The sequence below is a fragment of the Lissotriton helveticus genome, chromosome 1_1 (genome assembly GCF_964261635.1).
Source record: "Lissotriton helveticus chromosome 1_1, aLisHel1.1, whole genome shotgun sequence".
Classification (NCBI taxonomy): domain Eukaryota; kingdom Metazoa; phylum Chordata; class Amphibia; order Caudata; family Salamandridae; genus Lissotriton; species Lissotriton helveticus.
Window position 1 is genome coordinate 1812163996 of NC_136057.1, and position 22812 is coordinate 1812186807.

General features: G+C 47.2%; 1 protein-coding gene across 1 annotated transcript in view; it reads right to left on the reverse strand.

Annotated features, from left to right (window-relative positions):
* Positions 1-22812, reverse strand: part of ABCA4 (ATP binding cassette subfamily A member 4) — a 1114059-nt gene that overhangs the window by 1053383 nt on the left and 37864 nt on the right. The window contains exon 4 of the mRNA XM_078650330.1: positions 15260-15399. Within this exon, the coding sequence (XP_078506456.1) occupies positions 15260-15399 (140 nt within the window). The remainder of the gene's footprint in view (positions 1-15259; positions 15400-22812) is intronic.

The window sequence follows — 22812 nt, forward strand, 5'->3', positions numbered from 1 at the left end:
TCCCTGGAACGAAGGACCCAGCCCACTATTTTTAGTTTCTTCCAACTGAGTCCCACTTCAACACTTCCCCTTAACAGTTCGGCAACCCTCGTGTTCACCAGTTCCAGCACTGTCAGTGTTTGCTTTTATCGTGGCAGTTTAGTTCAGGGAAAATAATGCTGTTCTACTTTTATTCCTTGCAGTTCACTTGGCCCCCTTGGAAACACCGCTTCTCTATCAGCCGCCTTCGCTCTTCACCTGTTATTAACCCAGCTTACTTTTGTCTTCGCTGGTGTCCTTTTAGCTGACGCGAGTCGGTCTTGTGAGGCAGCCTCCCCTCGGGGGTCTGAGTGTGGCCGTGCGGCGCTCTTCCACAGCGGCCCAGAGCCGCTAGCTGTACCTTCCTTCCGCTGCGTTGTCAAGGTGCTGCCGGACCGCTCCTCACGATCCCCTTCCGGATGCGGCCGCGGCTCCTCCCTCTCTGCTGACGCCGGGGGCACCTCCGGAAGCTCTTCCTCCGCTCCGCCCTCACTGGCGTTGTTCCGTCTGTTACCTCGACGATGCTGCGGGTCAGCTTCTCCCGAACTCCTCCGGAATGCGACCACTGCTCCTCTTTCCGCCGACGCCGGAGTCTCCGCTCTCTCTCCGCTCGGTGAGTTCTGCGTCTCACACGCAAAGCCGATTCTGTAGCTGGGTGCAGGCTCCACAGTCAGTGTCAGGTGGAATTCTGGAGTCTCTGAATTGTCGGGCAGTCCTTGATGTATGTACTCCTTCCGACTGCCAGACTTTGGGGTCGATTTTCTATTCACAAGTTTTGTGATGCAAATTAATAGTTTGGGCACGAAAATTATTTATGGTTCCGTCAGATCAGGGTTTGGTCAACACCAGAGGGGCAGCATCAGAACAGGTGATTGCGGGCCCACAAGTCGATCGTTCCCTGGTAAAGCACTGTCCTCCTCACAATATTGCCTCTCTCCTTCTCTGGTCACAGGTTTCTCTACCCAAAATGGCCACCTGAGTACTGGCCTTTTATAGGCTGACCCTAGTCCGTTGGAACCTGCTAGAGGGTTCCAGAACCTTCTCCATGCAACTCAATGGGACAGCTTGGTTGAGATGACCGTTATGACAGTTGGTGGACTCCATTTTAGGTTTCTTGGTTCTCACTAAATTTTCATGAAGATGACCAGGCCTCAAGGGAAAGGCGAAATGTCCTACTCAAGGAACACCTAACCCCCCAGTCAATGCTGACAACCAAAAATCCGGGTGGACATAAAAAAAAAATAACAACACTCAGAGGCCAGAGGGGACAAAATAAATCATAATTGTGAGGGGACCCTCAAAAGCAGACAGGTCTAACACGCATAATGTGCCGCCTGACTGGTAATTTGCTGCTTCTGTCATTGCAACCAGATATATAACACAACAAGTAGTGTTACACCTACAAGCCAGGACTATTTGCTTTGCCAATGGTTGCTAGTTGCATAAAATAAATAAAGCAGCAACCATGGCTTTGTTGAATATAACATTAAAAATGCATCCGTTTTGAAATAATGAGCCAGTGAAAGACCCATAACCCTTTTTATTAAACTTGTTTCACCACCTTTTCATGACCTGGACTGTCACCTAGCAGCATGGGCATCTTTGTTTATTTCTTTCACATGACTGAATGTCCTGCCCTAGACTGAGGCAAGAGGGGGCCCAACACATGCATTAAGCGTCCAGACTGGCCCATTGTCATCTTGTATGTGACAGTCAGCCACAGACAGAATGAAAATGGGCGGGTGTGGCTGCTCTGTGCTCAGAGGAGTGCAAGGTGGCCCCGTCAGGGAGCTGAGGCTTCTGGCAGGGGAACAGTGATGTTCCTCAATGCCCACAATTATGGACAAAAGGCTTCCGTAACAGGGATCGTCATGGACAACGGACGTGAGATCCAAATTACGGACAGCCCGTAAAATTTACGGACGGTTGGTCACCCTATGTGTGGCCTGGCCAACAAATGGCAATGTTCCGGACCATTTAAGACTCCATGTTCTTCAGGTGCTCAATGGATTGCTTCTGATACTGTCCGAGTGGCCAAAAGTGGCCCAGGTGTACCCCAAGAGGCCGATGTGGTACCTCTCTCACAGCAGAGATCAGCCCAGTCTAAAGCCGCTCAGGGTCCTAGAGACGATTGTGTGCAGGGGAAAAGCTTTTCTAAACATGGGTAACGTGTTCCTGGCCTTTCTTTGACTGAAATGCTGAGACACTGTATTACCTCCCGCACAGCTGAGAGGTAGATGTGTCCATCTCTGGCTTGAGATGAGTGAACAAAAAGTGATCAGGTTAATGGTGGACATTGAGGGATGGGGCAGGTATCCTGTGAGCAAGTAGGTATTCAAAATGCAGCTATCTATTTATTTAGAAAGTTTTATATAGCGCAAACATGACCACCGAGGGTATCAGAGAGCTTCACAGATTATGCATCATAAGGGTATAATACAGATTATGCATCACAAGGGTATAAGCATACAAAACAGAATTAACAAAGCGACAAAATCAAAGTCTAAAATTGTCCAACAATTCCGTGAGGGACAAGTAAACACACCAACAGGCAAAATCACAGTCTAGAATTGATCGACCTAATCGTGAACCAGGTGGCTGGGCCAGAGTCAAAGGGTATGGTTCCAGAATCCGATGAAGGTGCCAGGCTAAGGCAGAAATTTCTTCATTAGGAGCCCTTTCACCTCTTTGTTGAAGAAGACAGTAGAAGGGTTCACCCAGACTTCGGGGGGAAGGGAGTTCCAGATCCTCTGAGCCATCCCTGAGAAGGCTCGGTTATAGGTCTTTTTTTTCTTGAATTTTTGAGGTTTAAGTAAAAGGGTGCTGGCACTTCCAGAGGCTCTAGAATCACAAGAGAGTTTCAGTTTCTGCGCTAGGTACAGCGGGGTCTTGAGGTGGATGGTTTTGTGAGCCATGCATGCAATTTTTTACTGTATCCGAGCTTCATATGGAAGCCAATTTAGTTCCCGCAAGTCCGGAGAGATGTGGTGGTATTTTTATGTACCAGTTAAGAGCCTAGCAGTGGAATAGAGAGTAGCCCTAAGAGGAGCCGCCCTCTCTCTAGGCAGGCCGCAAAGTGTTGCACTACCATAGTCCAGCTTTGAGATCACTAATGCTTGTACTGCAACCATGAGGTCATGAGCAGGAAGGAAGGGTTTGAGTTTCCTAAGTAAGCGGAGTTGGAAGTTAGCTCATTTGGTGAGGGAACTGATGTGCTTCTGCATGTTCAGGCTTTTGTCTAGAATGATACCCAGAGATGATGCCGAGTTCACAAGGTGTGGTCTGCAGTTAAGAGCAGTCAGCTGATTCAACCATTCTCCCTTGACTAGGGAATGGTTGTAGGGTGAGATCAGTAGGATTTCCGTTTTAAGAGCATTAAGCTTCAGGTGATTGCGTGTCAGCCAGCTTTGTGTTTCTAGCAGCACTGAGTTGAGGGCCTGAAAGTCTTCGGGGGAGGTGATCTTTAGGTATAGTTGGGTATCGTCCGCATACATATGATCGCGAATGCTGGATGATTTTAGAATTTTTTTTCAGAGACTCCATGAACAAGTTAAAGAGTGTGGGGGACAATGTTGAACCTTCTGGAACCCCCAAGGTGACTGGTGCAGGGTGGGACAGGGATTGGTCCACCTTGAAACTTTGGGATCTGTTCTGAAGGAGCGAAGAGAACCAGCTTAATACCGGCCCAGACAGTCCCATCCTGTGTTCCAGGAAGTCAATTAGGTGATCATATTTGAAAGTGTCAAATGCTGACAAAAGGTCCAGAAGGATCAGTATGCACGACTCATTGTGATCCAGCATTCTAAGTGCATCATCCACGGTGTGCGTTAGCGCCGACTCTGCGCTATGACCTGGGCGGAAACCAAATTGGCATTGGTCCAGGAGTTGGAAATGGTCAATGTGATGACAAAGTTGGGCGAGCACACATTTCTCGCAGAGTTTTGCCAACGTGGGAATGTTAGTGATTGGGCGAAAGTTAAGAAGGGTCGTGGGATCCTAATTTGGTTTATTAGGATCGGGGTAACCTGATCTGATTTAAAGTAATCCAGAATAGCACCTTGCATAAGAGAAGCATTGACGATCGTCGTCCAGAGTGTTCATAAGGCGGATCTCACTTCAGGGAACAGGTTCAAGGGCAGAGGGTCGTTGTAGTGATTGGAAGGATTCAAGGCCAACAATATTTTGTGAATAGTGGGTTCATCCACGGTTTGGTTATAGGTTCAGTGATATTGACTCTGAGGGGCATGGGATGTTCAGCGGACCACTCGAGAGGTGATCATGGGCTGAGCTTAGTTCAGACTCGATCTTGGTAGTCATATCCCTGAAGAAAACAGCAAATTCAAAAGTGTTCCTTGACCCAGAGCCGAGAGGTGAGGATGATTATTGGATTGTGACTTGATGAATTCAAATAGCTTTTTCAGACTTTTTTGCTTGATCTAGTTGAGTTCTAAAGAAGGTGGCCTTTGAGCATCTGATGGGTTTATTGTATATGCTTCGCAAGGATTTCAGATGGCAAAGAAGTTCAAAGGAGGGATAAGATCGCCACTTCCTTTCTGCAAGTCTTAAATTTCTTTTTTTGGCATTAAGACTATCATTGAACCATGGTTTGGAGAGTTTAGCAGACACTCTCTTAAGCTGAAGTGGTGCCAATGAGTCAAGTACATTAAGCATTGCGTGGTTATAGTGGGCCGTCAGGTCATGGACATCAGACATGTTCATGGGGGGGGGGGGCAAGATGTTATCACAGAGCTCCGTCAGGTCTTGCGAGTTGATGTTCCGTAATCATCTTTTCAACTGTTTTGGGTTCTTAGGTTGGGACCTGCTTGCTCTTACCGATTCAAGGACGAGGTAGGTGATGCAATAGTGGTCTGTCCAGTCACATGGGAGGATCGACTCCTGGCAGAAAGAGTGGGCTTACCAATGACAAGATCTAACGCAGTCCTTTCTCCAGTTCCGTTGTGATCTGAGGTTCAGGGTGCCATAATTACGCCCAAAAAGTGCTCAAGGAGGGATGATGCGGTCACTATCCAATGGGCTACAGGGTTCCATCCCGCTCTGTGATGACCTTCCGGTTATTGTGACATCTAGCAATCCCAGAGTGCACTATTCTGCCCACTCTCAAGATGTCTGGACTCTTTCTGGGATGTTAGGAGCTTGATAGCCCACCCTAGAGGTGTGGCTACCTGTGTGCTAAACACGCACAGGAAAATTGGTTTGGGCATTGGTCTCCCCTCTCCGTTGCCACTGCCAGCCTGCCTACCAGAACAAAGGGCAGCCCCCTCAAGAGTGTGATTATGCCTTTTGGGCTAACACTTTGAGTTGCTTCCTGCGAAAGGGGGTTACACCTCGCCCTGTGGTAGGCTGCTATTGTTCCTAAGCCTGGGAGTCATTCACAATACTCCCCAGGAGGGCAGAAAGCTATCTTGTGGCCAGTGACCGTGTGAGGCCACTGGACAAACTGGGTCACAGAGTGGCAACTTCTAAAGGTTGTATTTCTGTAACGTGACATTAAATTAAACTTGGGAATCAAGGCGGGTTTAATGCCACAATTAATTTGATACCTTACAGTACTCATCTCAGTAGTCCCATTTAGAAGTTAGCCGGACTGAGTGGTGAGCTGGTAACTCTGTGTTAGCCAATGAGGTTACTAACTCTTCCACAACAAAACTGCAATTTGGGAGTGTTGCTGTCAGGACAAAAATAGAAAATGCATTTCCTACTTAATAATATACAGCTACCAGCCTTAAGGCTCAGTGGGCCTTCCTCAGGGGAGACATACATATATTGTCATGGTAAGTGGAGGATTTTCTTTTTGCTTCAACTCTTGTTTGTTAAAACCCTTCAATTCTGATTGTCTCCCCACACAGTCAGGTTTCTTGAAAGTAGATCATTCATTCCCCACTAGTATCACTTCCAAGGATCCCTTAGCCTTTAGCCTTCTCAACCCGTGCACATTCCAGCTCTTTACTCCGAGGCCGTGTGGAGAGGCGGCCTTCTCCTAATCTATTTCACTTAGGATTACCTCCTCATTTTCATCTCCCCAGATGTTCTCGTCTTCCTGATGTTTCACCCTAGCGCTAAGCTCCCTAGGGTCGTTGCATATTCTAATTTGCATCCTTTCCTTTTCAACTTCGCAAAACAGCCCTCCTTTATTTCTCTGCCTCACCAGCCACACTTCCCTGATTTGTTCCAAAAGCAAGTAGAAGGCAGTTGTGCTGTACTAGAGAGGGTGGGGGTTGAGGAGTGCAAGAAGGCTGAAGACCAGAGAGAGATAAACAAAGGAGCAAAAGGATATAAAGCTTCTAAGAGGGCCAGAGTTCAAATGGAAGTGAAAAACCAAAAGTTTCTACAGTGAGTGGTGCAAATACAATTGAGACTAGTAACATCTGTCCAGACCTTGTATCTCCTGGTTGCAGTCTTATCACAGCTGCTTTTGGAGTCTGTTGCAGGAGCACTGTATTCCATAGTTTGCTAGCCACGTCCTGCCTTCCCTTGGGCTGTCCCGTCAATTTGCAATTTTGTGCTTGTGATGTGTTGTATTATTTTGTATCCACTGTGTTTGTCCCTGCTCTGGAGCATTGCCTTTTCTCCATGTTTCGAATCAGTAGCTGTGTTTTAACCTTCTATTGTTGACTTCATGAACTACGTTATTTTTTAAAATCTTATTATCACTCCATCAGACTATCTGTCTTTTTATTTCAGAATGTGCTTGCACTCTACACATTAGTCTACTCATCCTCCTCACCCCGGCACTTCCGTCCTGCCCTATACATGCCCTCAGTCACACTAGATCGATGGCAGCTTTCCTGATCCCATGGAACTGTTTGGCCACCGCCTGAAGCTCGACGAGTATGAATGGATATTTAAAAGCCTATAAAGCAGTAAAAACATTGCTTTCAATACTTTCAAGATGGCAGCCACTGTGGATGAAATAACGTGCGTCATTATGTTGTGCCAAAGAACGTGATGACGCAACATCATGCATGGGACTAGGTATGTGTCTGGGGGGTTTGTGCATTTATTTAGTTATTTATTTATGCATTTTTATATAGCGCAAACTTTACCCGAAGGTGTCAGAGTGCTTTACAATAGAACCAGTTACATTACATAAGGACTTCAGAGTACATGAATTACATAAAAGATTCGAAACATATAAACTCTAGACTCACATAAGAATGGTTGTAAATATGTCTACTACAGATACTAGTGGTTAGAGTTACATATATACAAGTTGCAAATTCACTCAAGATTACATTTTAAGAAAAGTTGAAGCGATTTTGGCTGAACACATATATATATCATATTTACAGAGCATGATCTTCTCACCATTGCTGGGGTTTTTGTGGGGATCATTCAGCCAGGCCCTCAGGGTGCTATTGCACTCACAGGCGGTGATCTAGGGCCTGGAGGGATACCCAAGTTGGTGATGGCCTTGGGGGTAGAAGGCCGGGTGTTGGTGGCGAAGGTGGGGTGCTAGACCACGGGGAAGTTCTTGAGCTTGTGCTGGGTGCCAACAGTGGGAAGGGGGTATCTCAGCGCTGCAGGGCATGAAGGCTCCATTGCTGGTTATGGGGAGCTCGTAAATGAAGGAAAGGTAGTCATTGGTTCGATGCTGTGGGACAGAGACTGGAGTAGTGGGAGCCAGCCAGTCTGTGGTGCGCCCTTGATGGCGTTAGTGCAGAGAGACTTAGGCAGCGCAATCAGGTGGGACGGGCAGGCGATAGTTTCAGAGGCAGTAGAGACAGCCCTGATAAACTAGCCAGACCGTAGATGCGCTGCAGGGTCACCATTGAGAACACTGTTGGCTCCTTCAGTCGAGATTGGTCAGTCTTCAAGAAGGAGGAGGGCAGCGTCAGGCTCTCACCTATTTATCCTCCACCACTGCCACTTTTCCACTTACTCGCCATCAAGTTGGTTCGGGTACTCTGAATGGGGTCAGATGCCCTCCACTCCTGTCGCCCCAGTTTGATTGATTTGATTTGATTAGTATATTTGTAGAGCGCACAAATGCCCGAGGGCGTCTTGGCGCTAAAGTCGGTAGATCTGAGAGGTGCTGGCGGGGTATACGGGATGGATCAGTTGTTAAAGAGGAAAACAACTTTCTAAAGGACAGAAGTGATGATCTGCTCTTTATGGAGATTGGAAGTAGGTTCCAGGTCTTAACTGTCCCTAACATGAAGCTTCTTCCACCCCAGCGGGCCTTCCTAAATTGGGTGTTTGCAGAAGTTTCGTATGAGCTGATCTTAGACTTCTGGCCGGCACATACCATTTCAGGTGCGTCCAAACAAAATTGCGGCCCTGTGCCATGTACAGCTTTGAAGGCCAGGCATTGGGATTTAAACGTAATCCTTTTGTCCACCGGGAGTCAGTGGAGGGCTCTTAATCTATGGGAGACTGACTCAAACCTTGGAATATCTAGTACTATTCTGGCTGTCGCTTTCTGCAGACGCTGCAGTCTTAGTAGATACTAGGATTGGATCCCCATGTATAGGGCATTACCATATGCCTCAAAGCTCCTGGGTCCCCGAGAATGGTCTACGACACCGGGGCCAGCCCAGTGCTGTGGGAGGCCGGCAGCTGAGGAGTGCAGCAGTAGGAACACCATGACAGCCCCACTCACCCCATCATACGCTCTGGCAAGTCGCAGGCGGGCAGGGGAACAACCGGTGCAGCGTCAGGGACTCAGGCTCGGGTGTTGTTCCTCCGAGAAGGAAAGGGTGGAAACGGTACAGCAGGGCAGCTGTCTGCAGGCACCCAGCAGAGAAAACATCCTGGTCTTCTCCATCACAGCTCGGCCCCACCTCCGATATTTGCCATGAATGAATGAATAAATGAATGAATGAATGAGACATTTATAAAGCGCTGGAATCACCCTGCAGGGGTACCTCTGCGCTGACCACGGAAAGCATAATAGGGGGTAGCGGGACGCTTAGTTATTGAAGAGTTCTGTGTTTAAAAGTTTCCTGAATTTAAGATTAGGACACTTGCGTAAGGCGATGGCTAGTGAGTTCCAAAGACGCGGGGCAGCATAGTACAAAAGATTTGCCCCCAGTTCAAAGTTTGTTCACCTGAGGGACTACTAGCAGAGTTGTCCCACCCAAACGCAAAGATCTGCTAGGACCTTAATGGACAAGTTTTTCCGCCAGATTCCTGGGCCCACTATCATTGGCTCCCTGCACATCTAGACCCAACGTGTACTTGTGTGTCTGCATTTGTGTGGTTTTTTTTTTCTCTCTCTCTCTCTCCCCTTCCCCTCCCCCCCGCCACCCCGCAGGACAACGTGTGTTGTGTCTTACAGAATACATTACAAGAATGCGCCAGAAGACTTATGTTTTTCGGATTTCTGCAAGTGTGTTAGTGCTTTCGATTCTCTCATGGGATGAGGAACACAGATAAAAAACAAGTGACGTTCATGAAAGTGTGTCCTTTGTGGTTCGGAAATACTCTTGTTATTTTATAAGACATCCTCCAAGCGTTGTGAAGACTGTCCTGCCAGACTCCACATAGTGAGAGTAAAATAAAACCACCCAAGGCACCTTGCAAATGCTTCGGTTTAACATAAACCCCTGCGGTAAGACCCTGGACTAGGAATTTGACCCTAATTAAAATAGAGCGACATGGGAGGGGTCAGAGTGCTGCCACCAGACCAAAGGAAAGGCACCTCAGTAAAAGAACTGTGAGATTGGGAGATTAGAAACGTGTACACCAACTTTCACAACATATATATTCCAAGACTGGTAGGAAATTAGAATTGGCAAATCTAATAGGTCTGGATCAGGCCAGCATGCAGCATTTTTTTTGCAAATTAGTGCAATATGAAAGAAAATGTAAAAAAGATATCAAATGTAAAAATAAAGAAATTAAACTGCAGACCCGGCACACCAGATCTGCCACTGCCGTGCAGTCTTTTTCAGGGGTTTATTCACGGGTGATAAGGTTGAATACAGCTGTTGTGTCCTGCAGTTGGTCAGAACCGCCTGGGTAGTTGTCACTAGGCCTAGCACGTGGCCCTAGAAAGAAAGGAGTCAGACACTGGGAATAACTTGCTGGCTCTCCGTGCGCCCGTCTCAGAATAGCGTACGTGCGTGCGGAGCCTTTCTTTATTATACTAGGTCACATGACTTCAACACTGCACGCCCCTTGCGCCAGGGGCGGATCTTGGGCCCAGAACATAACATTCCTCCCCAAAAATAAGAACAACTCAAACATCTACAACACTGCAGTCTCGATGGACAGTCTATTGCAATAATCTTCATAGACCGCGAGTCCGCTTTCCAGAACCACTACCAACGAGTAGAACACATTACTAAACATTGTACTCAATGCTGATACATGAAACAGTCTTACGTGAGGTAATCGCGTAGTCGGCAGGAAGGCGTCGGGTTTCTTCTCAGCCTTTGATGCACGCCCCTCTGGCTTGAACAGCCTGTTTCTGGGGCGGTGTTAGTCTCAGGCGCCTCCATGTCGGCCTCCTCCGGATCTGACACCCCTTCCTGGGCCTCCGCGCCTCCCTCCGTCTCCTTGATCACCGCTCTCGGAGTGCTACTCTGAGTGACCTCGAGACTAGGCGTCGGCTCCCAGCCTGGCAAGTCCTGAGCAGTTTCGGTTTCTGTCGACAGAGTTGGTGGATCAAATGCTCTAGAGCCTCCATGGAAATGTTTAAAGTGCGATACATTCCTGGTTACAGTCTCTCGTCCTCGGACCACAGTGATACGGGTTCCTTTCACGCCAATCACACGCCACGGTTTTCTTTCATAGTTCAACCGGAATTTTCCACTGGTCACCCTGTTGCGGAGAAGTACCACATCTCCTCTGCTGAAATGTGTCACCACGGCTCTTCTCTTTTGGCTAATCTTGGCAAAGGCAGTCTTTCGTTTGCATGCAATTAGTTCTTCACTCACAGTTGCTGGGGCCCATTGAGGATGGTGAGGAATGGAATCGGGTATGATCCGTCCCATCAGGATATGCGCCGGGGCTATCCCCGTGGTTGAATGTGGGGTTTGCCGGTAACTGCGGAGAAAAGTGAAAATGGCCATTTCCACCGACTGTCCTTTATCATGGGCAATGCGAATCACTTTATTCAGGGTCCTCATGAAGCGTTCAGCTTCCCCATTCGCTTGTGGCCAGCGGGGGGTGATGCGTCGATGCCGAATGCCCAGGGATGATAGATAGGTGGCCAACTCCTGTCCTTGAAATGGGGGCCCATTGTCCGTGCGGATCTCACACATGGCCCCATGTGTAGCAATGATCTTTTCTATTTTCGGGATGACACACTCGGCACTGGTGCTGGTTATTATTTCTACTTCCGGATACTTAGAATGGTCATCAATCATGACCAGCGTATACTTTCCATCCGGAAGACTGCCAAAATCCATGCTGACCCTCTCCCATGGCTGTTGTGGGCGAGGTTCCACGGCAATTGGGGCTTCACGAGGAGCTTCCCCGGTCACTTGACACGCAGCACATGTCCTCACCACCTGCTCCACCATATCGTCCATCAGGGGAAACCACACCTTTGTCCGTAAGCGTGCCTTGGTTTTGACTATTCCCTGGTGACCTAGATGTGCTAATTGTATTACTTGATCAGTTAGGGCTGAAGGTATCACTAGTCGATGCCCCCGCAGAAGGCATCCTGCTTCATCCTCATTGAGCTCCTCCCGGACATGATACAGGCTTTCCATTATTTTCTGAGCCTCGGAGGTGAGCACCTTCCACCCCTCCTTGGCCCGCTGCCAGTTGGTTGTGTGAATGAGTTCTTTGGCTCTCTGGAGGCATGCATCCTGTGCTGTGGCATTTACAATGTCGCTGATAGAGATGGGACGAGGGCAAGACCGCGCCACCACCCACTTGACATAGGCCTCCGTTTCTTCAGCCTCCTCCATCTCCTCAGGCGTGGCTGGTCTTGGATGTCGTGAAAGATAGTCTGCCGGGTTCCTTGCTCCGGGCTGATACTCAATTGTACAGTTGTACTCCTGCAGCTGGAGCAGCCACTTCTCTATGCGAGGCGGGGGTTTAGATGAGGTTCCCGCAAATAGAGACAGCAAGGGTTTATGGTCGGTCACTACGGTGAATGGTTTGCCGTAGATGTATAGGTGAAAATGTCGGCACCCCCAATGAATGGCAATTGCTTCTTTCTCAATCTGCGAGTACCGTTGTTCTGTGTCCGTGAGAGATCTGCTCGCGAAAGCAACAGGTGTCCAGTCAATGTCGTCCCTCTTCCTCTGCATGAGAACCGCTCCCAGTCCAGCAGGCCCGGCATCCACTGCAATGAGCGTGAAGTTTCGTGGGTCAAAGAAGGCGAGAGTGGTGTTTTTGGATAGAGAGTCTTTAATATCTCGGAAAGCTTTTTCTTGCTCAGGTCCCCAGTGCCAGGGAGTGGAGTCTTTGGTGAGGTCCCGTAGGGGAAGCGTAAGATTAGCCAAGTCTCTGATGAACCGGCCACAATAGTTGACCATGCCCAGGAAGCTCCGGACCTCAGTGACGGTCCGCGGGGGTGGCGCATCTTTGATGTCTTTCACTTTGTCCGGGTCCGGATTGACACCATCGGCTGAGAAAATGTATCCAAAAAACCCTATCCGGTCCCGCAGGAATTCACACTTTTCTCGGTGGAGCGTTAGTCCTGCGTCTTTGAGTTTTCGAAATACTTGGGCCAGCCTTTGATTGTGCTCAGGGATGGTGCGGGCATGTATCATTATGTCATCACTGACATTTATCACTCCAGGTATCCCGGCAATTAACTCTTGGATGACGTTCTGGAAAACCTCCGCTGCGCTGGAAATTCCGAAACTGAGCCGAGTGTACCGTCGAAGGCCGATGTGGGTGGAGAAAGTGGTGATGTTGCGCGACTCCATGTCCAACACCAACTGGTGATATCCTGACCGTAAGTCCAGCTTCGAAAACCAGCGGGCACCTGCCATCTCTCCGATGAGGTCATCGATAGTGGGCGTAATGTGACGCTCCCGCTTTATGGCGGCATTCGGGAGGCGCATGTCCACACAGATCCTGACCGCTCCGGGTTGCTTCGGTTTCCGGGTGACCACGATGGGCGAGACCCAGGGGGTGGGACCCGAGACTTTTTCAATTATGCCCGCCGCTTCCAGTTTGTGGAGTTCCTCTTCCACCAGCGGCCGTAGATGGAACGCAATGCGGCGGTGTCGCAGAGCCACAGGCTGCACCGTTGGATCAATGTATAGATGAATCTCTCGACCATTGAACTTGCCGATGCCCTCAAAGAGGTCCGGGTATTCCATGAGGAGATGTTGAACGGATTCCTCATGGACCCCAAAGGCAAATGTCACCACGCCCAGGTCTTCGGCTGCTCTGCAACTCAGCAGCATGCCTTGGCCTTCTTCCGACACAAAGATGTTGGTCTTGATGGTCTTGTTCCCATGGCGGATGACCGTCTTGAATTTCCCTCGAATCTTGAGAGGGGTGTCTTGCCCGTACGCGAAGACAGTGATAGGGGTGGGACGCAGCGCCGGAGGCGTGGTCATGGTCCTGTAGAGGGAGACACTCATAAGGGTTATGGATGCGCCCGTGTCCACTACTGCTATTAGATCTTGGTCCGCCACCTGTATGGCACATTGGGGCAGTGGCCTGGTGCGGCGGGCAGCAGTGCCGATCATGTGCACCTTGTGCACCGATCGTTCTTCTTCTTCATCGTCATCCATATCACTGGGACTCTGTTCCCCCTCCGTAATGGCCTGCACAGCGGGGCGTGGTTTGCGGAATTTCTTCGAACGGCACACCTTTTCAAAATGATTTTGCCTGCCACATCCCGAACACCGCTTACCACGTGCTGGGCATTCTGCCATCTGGTGTCGCGGACCTCCACAATAGCCACATGACTGTCCCGACGCTCCACCCTGAGTGGGCGGTCTCTTTTGCCACTTGGTGGGCGTGTGTGTCTGTATCTTATTAACCGGTTCCACTTTGACCGATGCCTGCAAGGCAGCTTCCATGTGCGCAGCCCTGGCTTTGGAGAGTTCTTTCGTGCGACCAAGAGTTAGGATGTCCGTTAGCGGCTTGCCAGACTCCTCCAGAATCCGTTCCCTCAGTTTGGCCGACGCACATCCTTGTATGATTTGCCCCCGAATCTCCTCCGTGGTGTCTTGAAAACCACACGTGAGCGCCAACCTTTTGAGTCTGGTGTGATATGTGTCCAGCGATTCCTCGGGCAGCTGGCGCGCTTGTCTGAACACAAATCGTTCATAATCTTGATTGGCCATAGGCTCAAAATGGGCATTGAGGGCATTAATCAGCGTGTGATGAGTTCTGGGGGTTGCCTCCGGGAGGGTCCGAGCAATGGAATGTATGTCCTTGCCGCCGAGATGTAACACCATGGCCCGTTTCTGTTCCTTGTGCGTTTTCGTGGCTTCGAAGAACACTAGGAGTCTATCCACCCACTCCTTCCACTTGGGAGCGAGCGCTGAGGGCGCACCCTCCACCACAAAGGGTTCAATGGGCGGAATCGTAGCCATCCTCCCGGTTGTGCCGGATCAGGTGCCCAGCGCGACCACCGATGCGTGTGCGGAAACAGGGCACCGCCCGGGTCGACGGGCTGAGATGTGCAGTGCGGCGCTGGGATAGGAGACACCTACTCTACATCCATGCGCCAGTCCGCTCCTCCAAGTGTTCCGTGTGGGGGTGGGGTACGCCGCACGGCACGAGCACCACGAGCCGAGGGACAGGCTCGCGGCCGCCACACGGGGCAGGAGGCAGATACCCACACCCAGCAAGGATTCGGCAACCACCCTCGTCGCCAATTGTTGTGTCCTGCAGTTGGTCAGAACCGCCTGGGTAGTTGTCACTAGGCCTAGCACGTGGCCCTAGAAAGAAAGGAGTCAGACACTGGGAATAACTTGCTGGCTCTCCGTGCGCCCGTCTCAGAATAGCGTACGTGCGTGCGGAGCCTTTCTTTATTATACTAGGTCACATGACTTCAACACTGCACGCCCCTTGCGCCAGGGGCGGATCTTGGGCCCAGAACATAACAACAGCCACTCATTGGTGCAAGACAGACAATGACGATGTCCCACAGGCCCCACGTAATAGACTAATGGGGGAAATACTAAATGTGAATGACACTTAAACAGACCAATGGATAAAAAGGACTGACTGAAAGCCCCTGTATTATGAATGTATTTTTTATGATTTTTGGGGGGAAAACATGAGGTTGGTGAGTAAAGTAAAGCTGCCGCTAAGTAAGCCCTAAAAAAGTTAACTCAAAAATGGAACTTGCCTGCCACTTTTCCAGGATTTGCCCGTAATGTGTCCATGAACTGCGACATCGTGTGCAACTCATTCCAGATTCGGCCCATGTGCTGCATTTCCGGCTTTGCGAGCACCACGTGTTGAACATCCAGATATGCACGAGCCAGTCTGAAAGCAAAACGATGATAAAATATTAGTAATTTGCAAGATTAATTTGCAATGATATTTTTTATTTTTCCAGTCTGCACTAGCCTGGTTACATTGAATGGACTCAATCTCCAGTCACCTGAATGATGACGTGAATCGAGCATCCATGGACTAGTGCTACTAATCTGGCTCGGCCTTTCCAAAGTTTGCATGTAACAACAAACATTTGCATGCAATAAACCTCGCATTTGCGAGAGTTTAAGCTATTGGCACATTGCTAATGACAATGCCTTTTGTTTATCGGTTTTGATAATTAACACACAAAAGGAATTGTCAAAAACAATGGCATTAGCTGAAACTCTTGTAAATGCGAGACCTATTTTAATTCAAATCAATTCAATAAACTTTATTTGGTCTTCGGACCATAAAAGTGCAAATACATGTATGTAGTCCACTAAATTTTGAATATGTTAAAACCCATCGCGAAACATAAAAACACAGCAGTTTATCATTAACCCGTTGGCTGCTGCCGTCGGCCAACGGTCGTCGCAAGCACTACCTCGGTAGTGCTGCGCACATCCGTTGGCCGACGCTGCCCCACCCGTTTTTCGAACGTTCAGCACTGGAGCTGAACGTTCGACGCAGCCAACAGGTTAAAAGCATAATCCTTGTTTCTGTCCCAATATTATACAATAGTTGTTATTAAAACTGCCATCTAATTAATTCAGAGTTCCTAATACAAGGTTGCAGTGAACAGTTTAAAACCGTGTTACAGGAAGTAAAGCCAAGTAGACCAATTTGATTGTGCTGTCATTGACATAAAAAAATAAGATCAAAATGTAAACAATTCGCTCAGTGGCGGGCTTTCATCTTAATCCGGTTCAATTCCCTCACCAGCATATTCTGGGCATATTGGGAACAGGTCTAAATTGGACTCTGGGCCTCCCTTCTAATTCCCCACATGTGACCCAGGAACTTTGAGATTGCTCACACAAATAAAGGTCTAGGGTCTTTTTTTAGTATGCGCAAGGCAACACCAGAGCCGCAAATTGCTTACAAATGGGGATTAACCATTTGGCCCTAGGTTTTGTGTATGCGGGGAAAGCAAAGAAGACATGGCATATTGATTCGGTCAATGCAGAACAGCAGGGGCAGTCTTTTATCTTGGCAACATTACAGAGCCACAAGTTTTTGAATGAATTTACGGGCAAACAGCCATGCCTAAATTGTATATATAATGTTCTATCATACAGCACCTTTACAATATCAAGATAACCTTCCAGGGAACAGCTACATTTAAAATCCATAAATTCCTCAGAAAGTCTGTCCCACTTGTTATCCCTAAATTCGTCCTGCTCTACCCAGTCCCAATACAGCACTTTAAATTAATTTCAAAGAAGCGGCTGCATTTGTCCCGGGCTGCTTGGAAAGTGAAAGCACGCATGGCGCACTTAATGTTGCAGGAAAGCATGTCTGCCTGTAGTAAGAGAAACTCATTAAAGAAAAAAGTGCTTAAAGACTAAATAAGACATAACATGTTACAACAGAGGTAAAATGGACAGTCCTCATGGGAGGTTACAAATGAAGACAAGGCTGTACTAAGGAGGAACTAACAAGCCTATTAACGAATCAGAAGTCAACAGTTACAAAGGACAATTGCACAAGCCAATGAAAAATATGGGCGGAACTTAAACTCCATACTCGAATACAGCATGCCTTTTAGTGGATCGCATGCGCTGCCCAGGCTCGACCTAAAAAGTAAGAGCATTGGGAAGTGCTCTTTGAGAAGGCAGATTTAGTTGTTGGAATATTCAGACTAAGAGAGCTTAATGGGATACCTCAGTGCTTGCTGATGAAGAGTGAGGGCTGTCTGAAGGTCACACGCTCTTATCCTAATGAGGCAAAGTCTTGCATCCATCTTTCTGAGATTGGTAAATTTAATACCATAAATTGGGTAATAGTTCAAATGTTTTCTACAACACTTAGAAATATACTTTATATGAAGTGCTGCATAAAAAATAAATTATAAGTCAATAACTTCTTGCAAACTTCTCAGATCACCCACTTTGGGCATGTGGCATCTGTCCACTGGGTTTTTGCAGCTGTCCATTCACAATCCTTCACATTCTACACCTACTTTGCTGATGCAAGCAACTGTCTCCAATAACTTGTCTTTTTTGCAGCACTTCAAGTGCAGTAAATAACAGATGTTGCCATTTCCCAATTTATGGTGCTTAGTTTACGACCTGTGGAAGGAGGGACAGCTGACTAGGCTAAACTAATGTCAAGCTGTTTAAAAACAAACTGTACAAGAATTTCCTACTCAATCTGAATTTATCTGACAAGCTAGTACAACAGATTGAGAGGGATATGCTCGTATGTAGCACTTATTACTGCAGTTCTTTGATTTCTAAGACCCTAATTACAAAATCAAGGCTAAATTGCCATCTCTGAGCAAAACGCTCTTAGGACAGAGATAGGAATTACGAGCTTTGTGATAATTATCATACCCTTACAGTTTTCCCTTGGTCAAACTTGCTAAAATATATTAGAAGAAAATGCCCAGCAAAAAAGGCAAAACTTGTTAAATACTAATTCTGCCTGTATGCCTCCCTTCCAAGTTGAAAAACTCTAATATAGGTTATTTATCACACTCAGTGAATATTTCACCCTTTAAGAATGGTATCTACTAGGAATGGTAAAAGTACTTCACCCTGTTCCGGCAACGAAGTACCAGTGTCTAAAGTCACTAAATAATAGATGTTACAATTACCGAGCTGACTAGTGCGCAGTAATTAATGAAATACTGTGCCGTTAAATTTGAGGCCTGGTTCAATCTATACTTGTTCACGGGTCCTGTTAAACCCCTGAGATCTTCTTGAGAAAATAAGGTTAGCGTGGAACTACTTGCATGTTCCAATGTTGTGTGCATTCTATCTTTTGGCGTGCTTTACTTGTCCATGTGGCCAGGAATCGCAACAATCAAACAAACAAGTCGTATGAAACAGCGAGCCAGTAAAGTAATCACACCTCCCACCGATTCTCCCCCAAAACATTAAGTCCAAGTAAATATTGTAGAAAACGATGTTGTATGCACATCCACAGCACCTAGTGTTTCCAAGGTGCGACCTCGAAGGATCCAAGAAGTTCAACAGATAAATGTGAAGTGCACCGCTCAATCAAGATTCCACATAGAGTTAGTCCATTCTTTGCATATGATGTTCAAAATAATATTTAGTTTTCTTTTTTCATAGAAAATGTTACAGAACAGCCAACGTGTTTCATCCACTACATGTGGACTTCATCAGGGCATAAATTTGTCTTTCAAGTCTGAATCTACGCAAGTTTTGCTGAGAGCAGGATCAAAGCAGTTGCTAGAAGTTGGTAGCAGGTATCTTCTTAGCACATTCAGGTGCAGACTGGCTATGATTGTGAGTACTGACTGTGAAGGACTGGACAGTAATGTGGTTTCTACCTTTTTAATAGCAAAGGGACTTTCCTTGAGCCACCAGTGATTGTTTTTCAAACGACATTTTGAGTCAGGAGCCATGGCAGTTTTCTTTCCATGTATGTTGGCAGTTGGTCTGGCGAGCGTATGCAGCATTCTCAAGAGCCTGCTTTCGTAATCTGCATCTGCAGAGCCAATACGTAAACATTGCAGTCGAACTTGTGAGTATTGGATTGGACTTTACATAGAATATAATCAGGCATGCACACAAAGGTGCCACCTTGCTCTACATTTAGGAATATTGACAACGTTTATTTGCCCCAAAATACATGGGGTTTTGTTGAATTATTGGTTAATGTCCATACCAGGAATTTACCAATATTTTTAATATGATGAATTATGACTCACCTTTGGTTTCAATACCTTTAAAGACAAATGTATGTCCTGATGAAGTCCACATGTAGTGGACGAAACACGTTGGCTGTTGTGTAGCATTTACAATCAAATAAACAAGGTGCACCTCCATTCCCAGTGTAAAAAACCTGAAATGTAAACTAACCTCGGTGGGATGGGTTTTCCTAATAGCATGGTGCAAAAAATCTCTTAGGGCCGTTCTTCCATGCTCTGAAATCAACTGCTCGTCTCTTCATGAGCTAAGGCCAATAGGTTTTGACTGGAATTGTGTTGGAGGAGATGTGACCTAACAGCCTGAGCAACCGACCTTGGAAAAGGATGACTGCCTCAGTTCAACATCCTGTGATTCCAGACAATTCATTTAATCTCCCTGTGATTAAAACAATGCATAATGTGGTGCACATGTAAATCACTATAATACCATTGGACCAAGTTTGGGCTGTATAAAAGACTGCAAAACAATTGAGAATGGTTGCCTTTGATTCCTCGACTAACTATACCAGCCTCCAGGAGCGCCTTGAATTAATGGATATAGCAAACACTACAAGATGAAGGACGGAGTGCTGAAGCTTTTCAACTACTCACCCCCAGTCACTGATATAGGTTTAATCCATCATTCTTTTGCTCACTACGCTGTCCCAGTTTGGACCCAGCCATATGCAAATCAGTCTTGACCCTGTTCCTGTGGGAAGAGTCCATCACAAACTGAAAGGCCAGGTCCTCCTTGGGCCAGAAACAAGCATCCTGGCACCTGTTTCAGGCTATTGCCCCTCATCAGCCAGGCTAGCTTGAATCCAGTGGCACAGTAAGCAAAGGACCCATGTCTGGGAATAACCTGCCAACTTAGGGCGAACAAAGCAAGCACAATAAGATGATGGACAGAGCGTAGAAACTTTTCAGACACTCACTCCCAGTCACTATTAGATCTGGGTTAAATCCATCATAATTCTTCTCCTCACTTCGCCACCCCAGTTCAGACCCAGCCATTAGCAAATCAGTCTTGACCTTATTCCTGTTGGGAACAGTCCAGCCCGAACTGTCAGGCCAGGTACTCTCTGGACCGGAAACAAGCATCCCAGGACCAGTTTCCGTATATTACCCCTCATCAGCCAGGCTAGCTTGAATCCAGTGGCACAGTGAGCAAGGGAGCCACGTCTGGGCATGCCCTTGGCCACTTAGGGTGAGCATAGCAAACACAACAAGATGATGGACGGACGGCTGAAACTTTTTAAGCACTCACCCTAGTCACAGACCCGGGTTTAATCCATCATTCTTTTGCTCAATATGCCATCCCAGTTTGGACCCAGCCATATGCAAATCAGTTCTGACCCTGTTCCTCATGGGAACAGTCCAGCCCAAACTGCCAGGCCAGGTCCTCCCCTGATTTCACCAGATCTCTTGACTGGGGGCGAATGCATGATTTATTCAGCATTACGTCCATCAATTGTTTTCATAGCACCGAATGAATGGATAAACACTCTCATGACTATTACATTTTCCCACAAGGGCCTAGCAGGATGAGTGTACACTAAGGAAGAAGTTCTCCCAAAAGCTAGGAGGATCTAATTGATGCAACTGTGCAGCCCCCTCCTCTTGCGAATGCCTCCAGGGATTGATGAGGGTCAGGCAGGCCCTATTAATCCACACCCTTCCCCCCGCCTTCACAGCTCTTCTCCCCAATTCAGTGTCTGGCGTTGTGGCTCACGTAAGGCTGTGTGTAGCCCTTTCCGACACATAGCACGTGATCCTTCCTGAGTCTGGTCTGGGATCGCTTAACCCGGTTTGGAGTTTGGTTTTAAGCCTTGATGGAAGGATGCATTGCCCATGATTTCCATCCATGCGTGGTCTGTGAGACCTGCCCACAGAATTCTGTTTAGGCTTTGGGCCAAGCTTTTGGGGTGGTGTCTGCCCTGCAGGCGTAGCCTGATATTTATTGATTCTGTACCTTCTGGCCTACACAGTGAGCTAGTTACTTACTCACAGCTATTGTTATCTCTTTATCCAACTACAGAATTGTCTTGTTTAAACACTAAACAATACAAATCCCAAACATTTAGAAAAATAGAGTACAATTTTAATTAACAGAATTACACCGCAATGTCCAAAATCCAATAAGGGGAACAAGAGATAAGACTTATTAAAGTTTTAAGTAAAAATCTATATGCCAATGATGGACCACAGCAGTGGTACACCGAGACCTAGGTGCAATTTCAGGCCAACTGTGATGCAGCGTGAGTTGGATAGACAAAGTAGTTTTATCCCGGTCAAAGAGTTCACCTTCACACGTAGTTTTTTATGGAACTCAAAATCCTCCAGCGGGGCAAGCCTGAAACTGTGTTTGAGGAAGGTGGATTGAAATCAGACACCTTCGCCACAAGGTTCCACTGACTTCTCTGGAGGTCTTGAAGTGCAAACATTGTATGTCCTTATTTTCAGGGTTTCTAAAACAGCTTCTATGGGTCACTTCTAAGGCTCCCAGGGCCTTAGGTATAGCATTTACCGACCAGGACTTGGTCCAGTGGAGGCCGCCGCCAATGTCCAGTACAGGTCCAGTTGGTGCTGGGCACCTCAGGAAAAAGTGTTTTTGTAGTTTGCTGTGTCCGTGAAGCCTTATGGGAGGTTAGCTAACTGATTGTTAAAGTCTACTTCTTTATCCTGGTCACAAATGGAGGAAGCTCAGCCCTTCAAGGCTCCGCCGAGGTCAAAAACAGCAGTTCAGCCCTATTCTAATCTTCTGCATGTCCAGAAAGTGTTCTGAGGTGGGTGCCTTGGGATCCACATTTATTGTTGGCACTATCTAGTAGATGGGGGTGACTCTTGGCTCCACCCTGTCCAATTGGATAAACGTCCAAGGGTCAACCCTACCCAATTTTCAGCAGTTCCAGTTTGCCTTACCTCAACAATCCTGCTGTGCTTACTAGAACTCCTTAAATTAAAAATGGGGAAACTCTTCCTCCCTTCTGTAGTCTTGTGTCCATCTAGAGATGTGGCCAGGGAAATGAACAGTCACATCCCCTGTGTCCACTCCAAGCCAGTTCTAGGCATAGCTTCCATCCCATTGATTTGGAGCCAGCCGGGCTAGTGTGGGCATTGGGGACTAAGCTTTCTCCTCTTCAGGTCTGTCCGTATGCTAAACTATGAATGGGCGTGCCTCCTCTATCCCTTTAAAGTTAATTAAGTTCCTAGGTTCACCCCAACTGTCAAGCACTTCCTGGGAAGCTGCTGGCTGCCTAATGCAAATTAGCCTCCAGGAGCTGCCAGCAGGGAAAAGGTACATTTCTAAAAGTTACTTCTACTAAATATTTATTAAAAAAATAACTTCAGTAATGAATTGGACTTTTAATAAATATGGAAATAGTCTTTGAATGACTATTTTAGCTGTTTCCTGTCAAAGGTTAAAGATTAAAATGTATAATCTGATCTTTGAGATTTTCTGGGATCCAGCTACAGCCATACCAGTGAAAATAGCTTTTGGGGTCTAGTCACTTGAAGAACATGCCAACTTTAACTTCACACATGTTCCACTTTTAAATATTAGACTCCCTACCTTATTTTGACAAGTTTGACAAAAA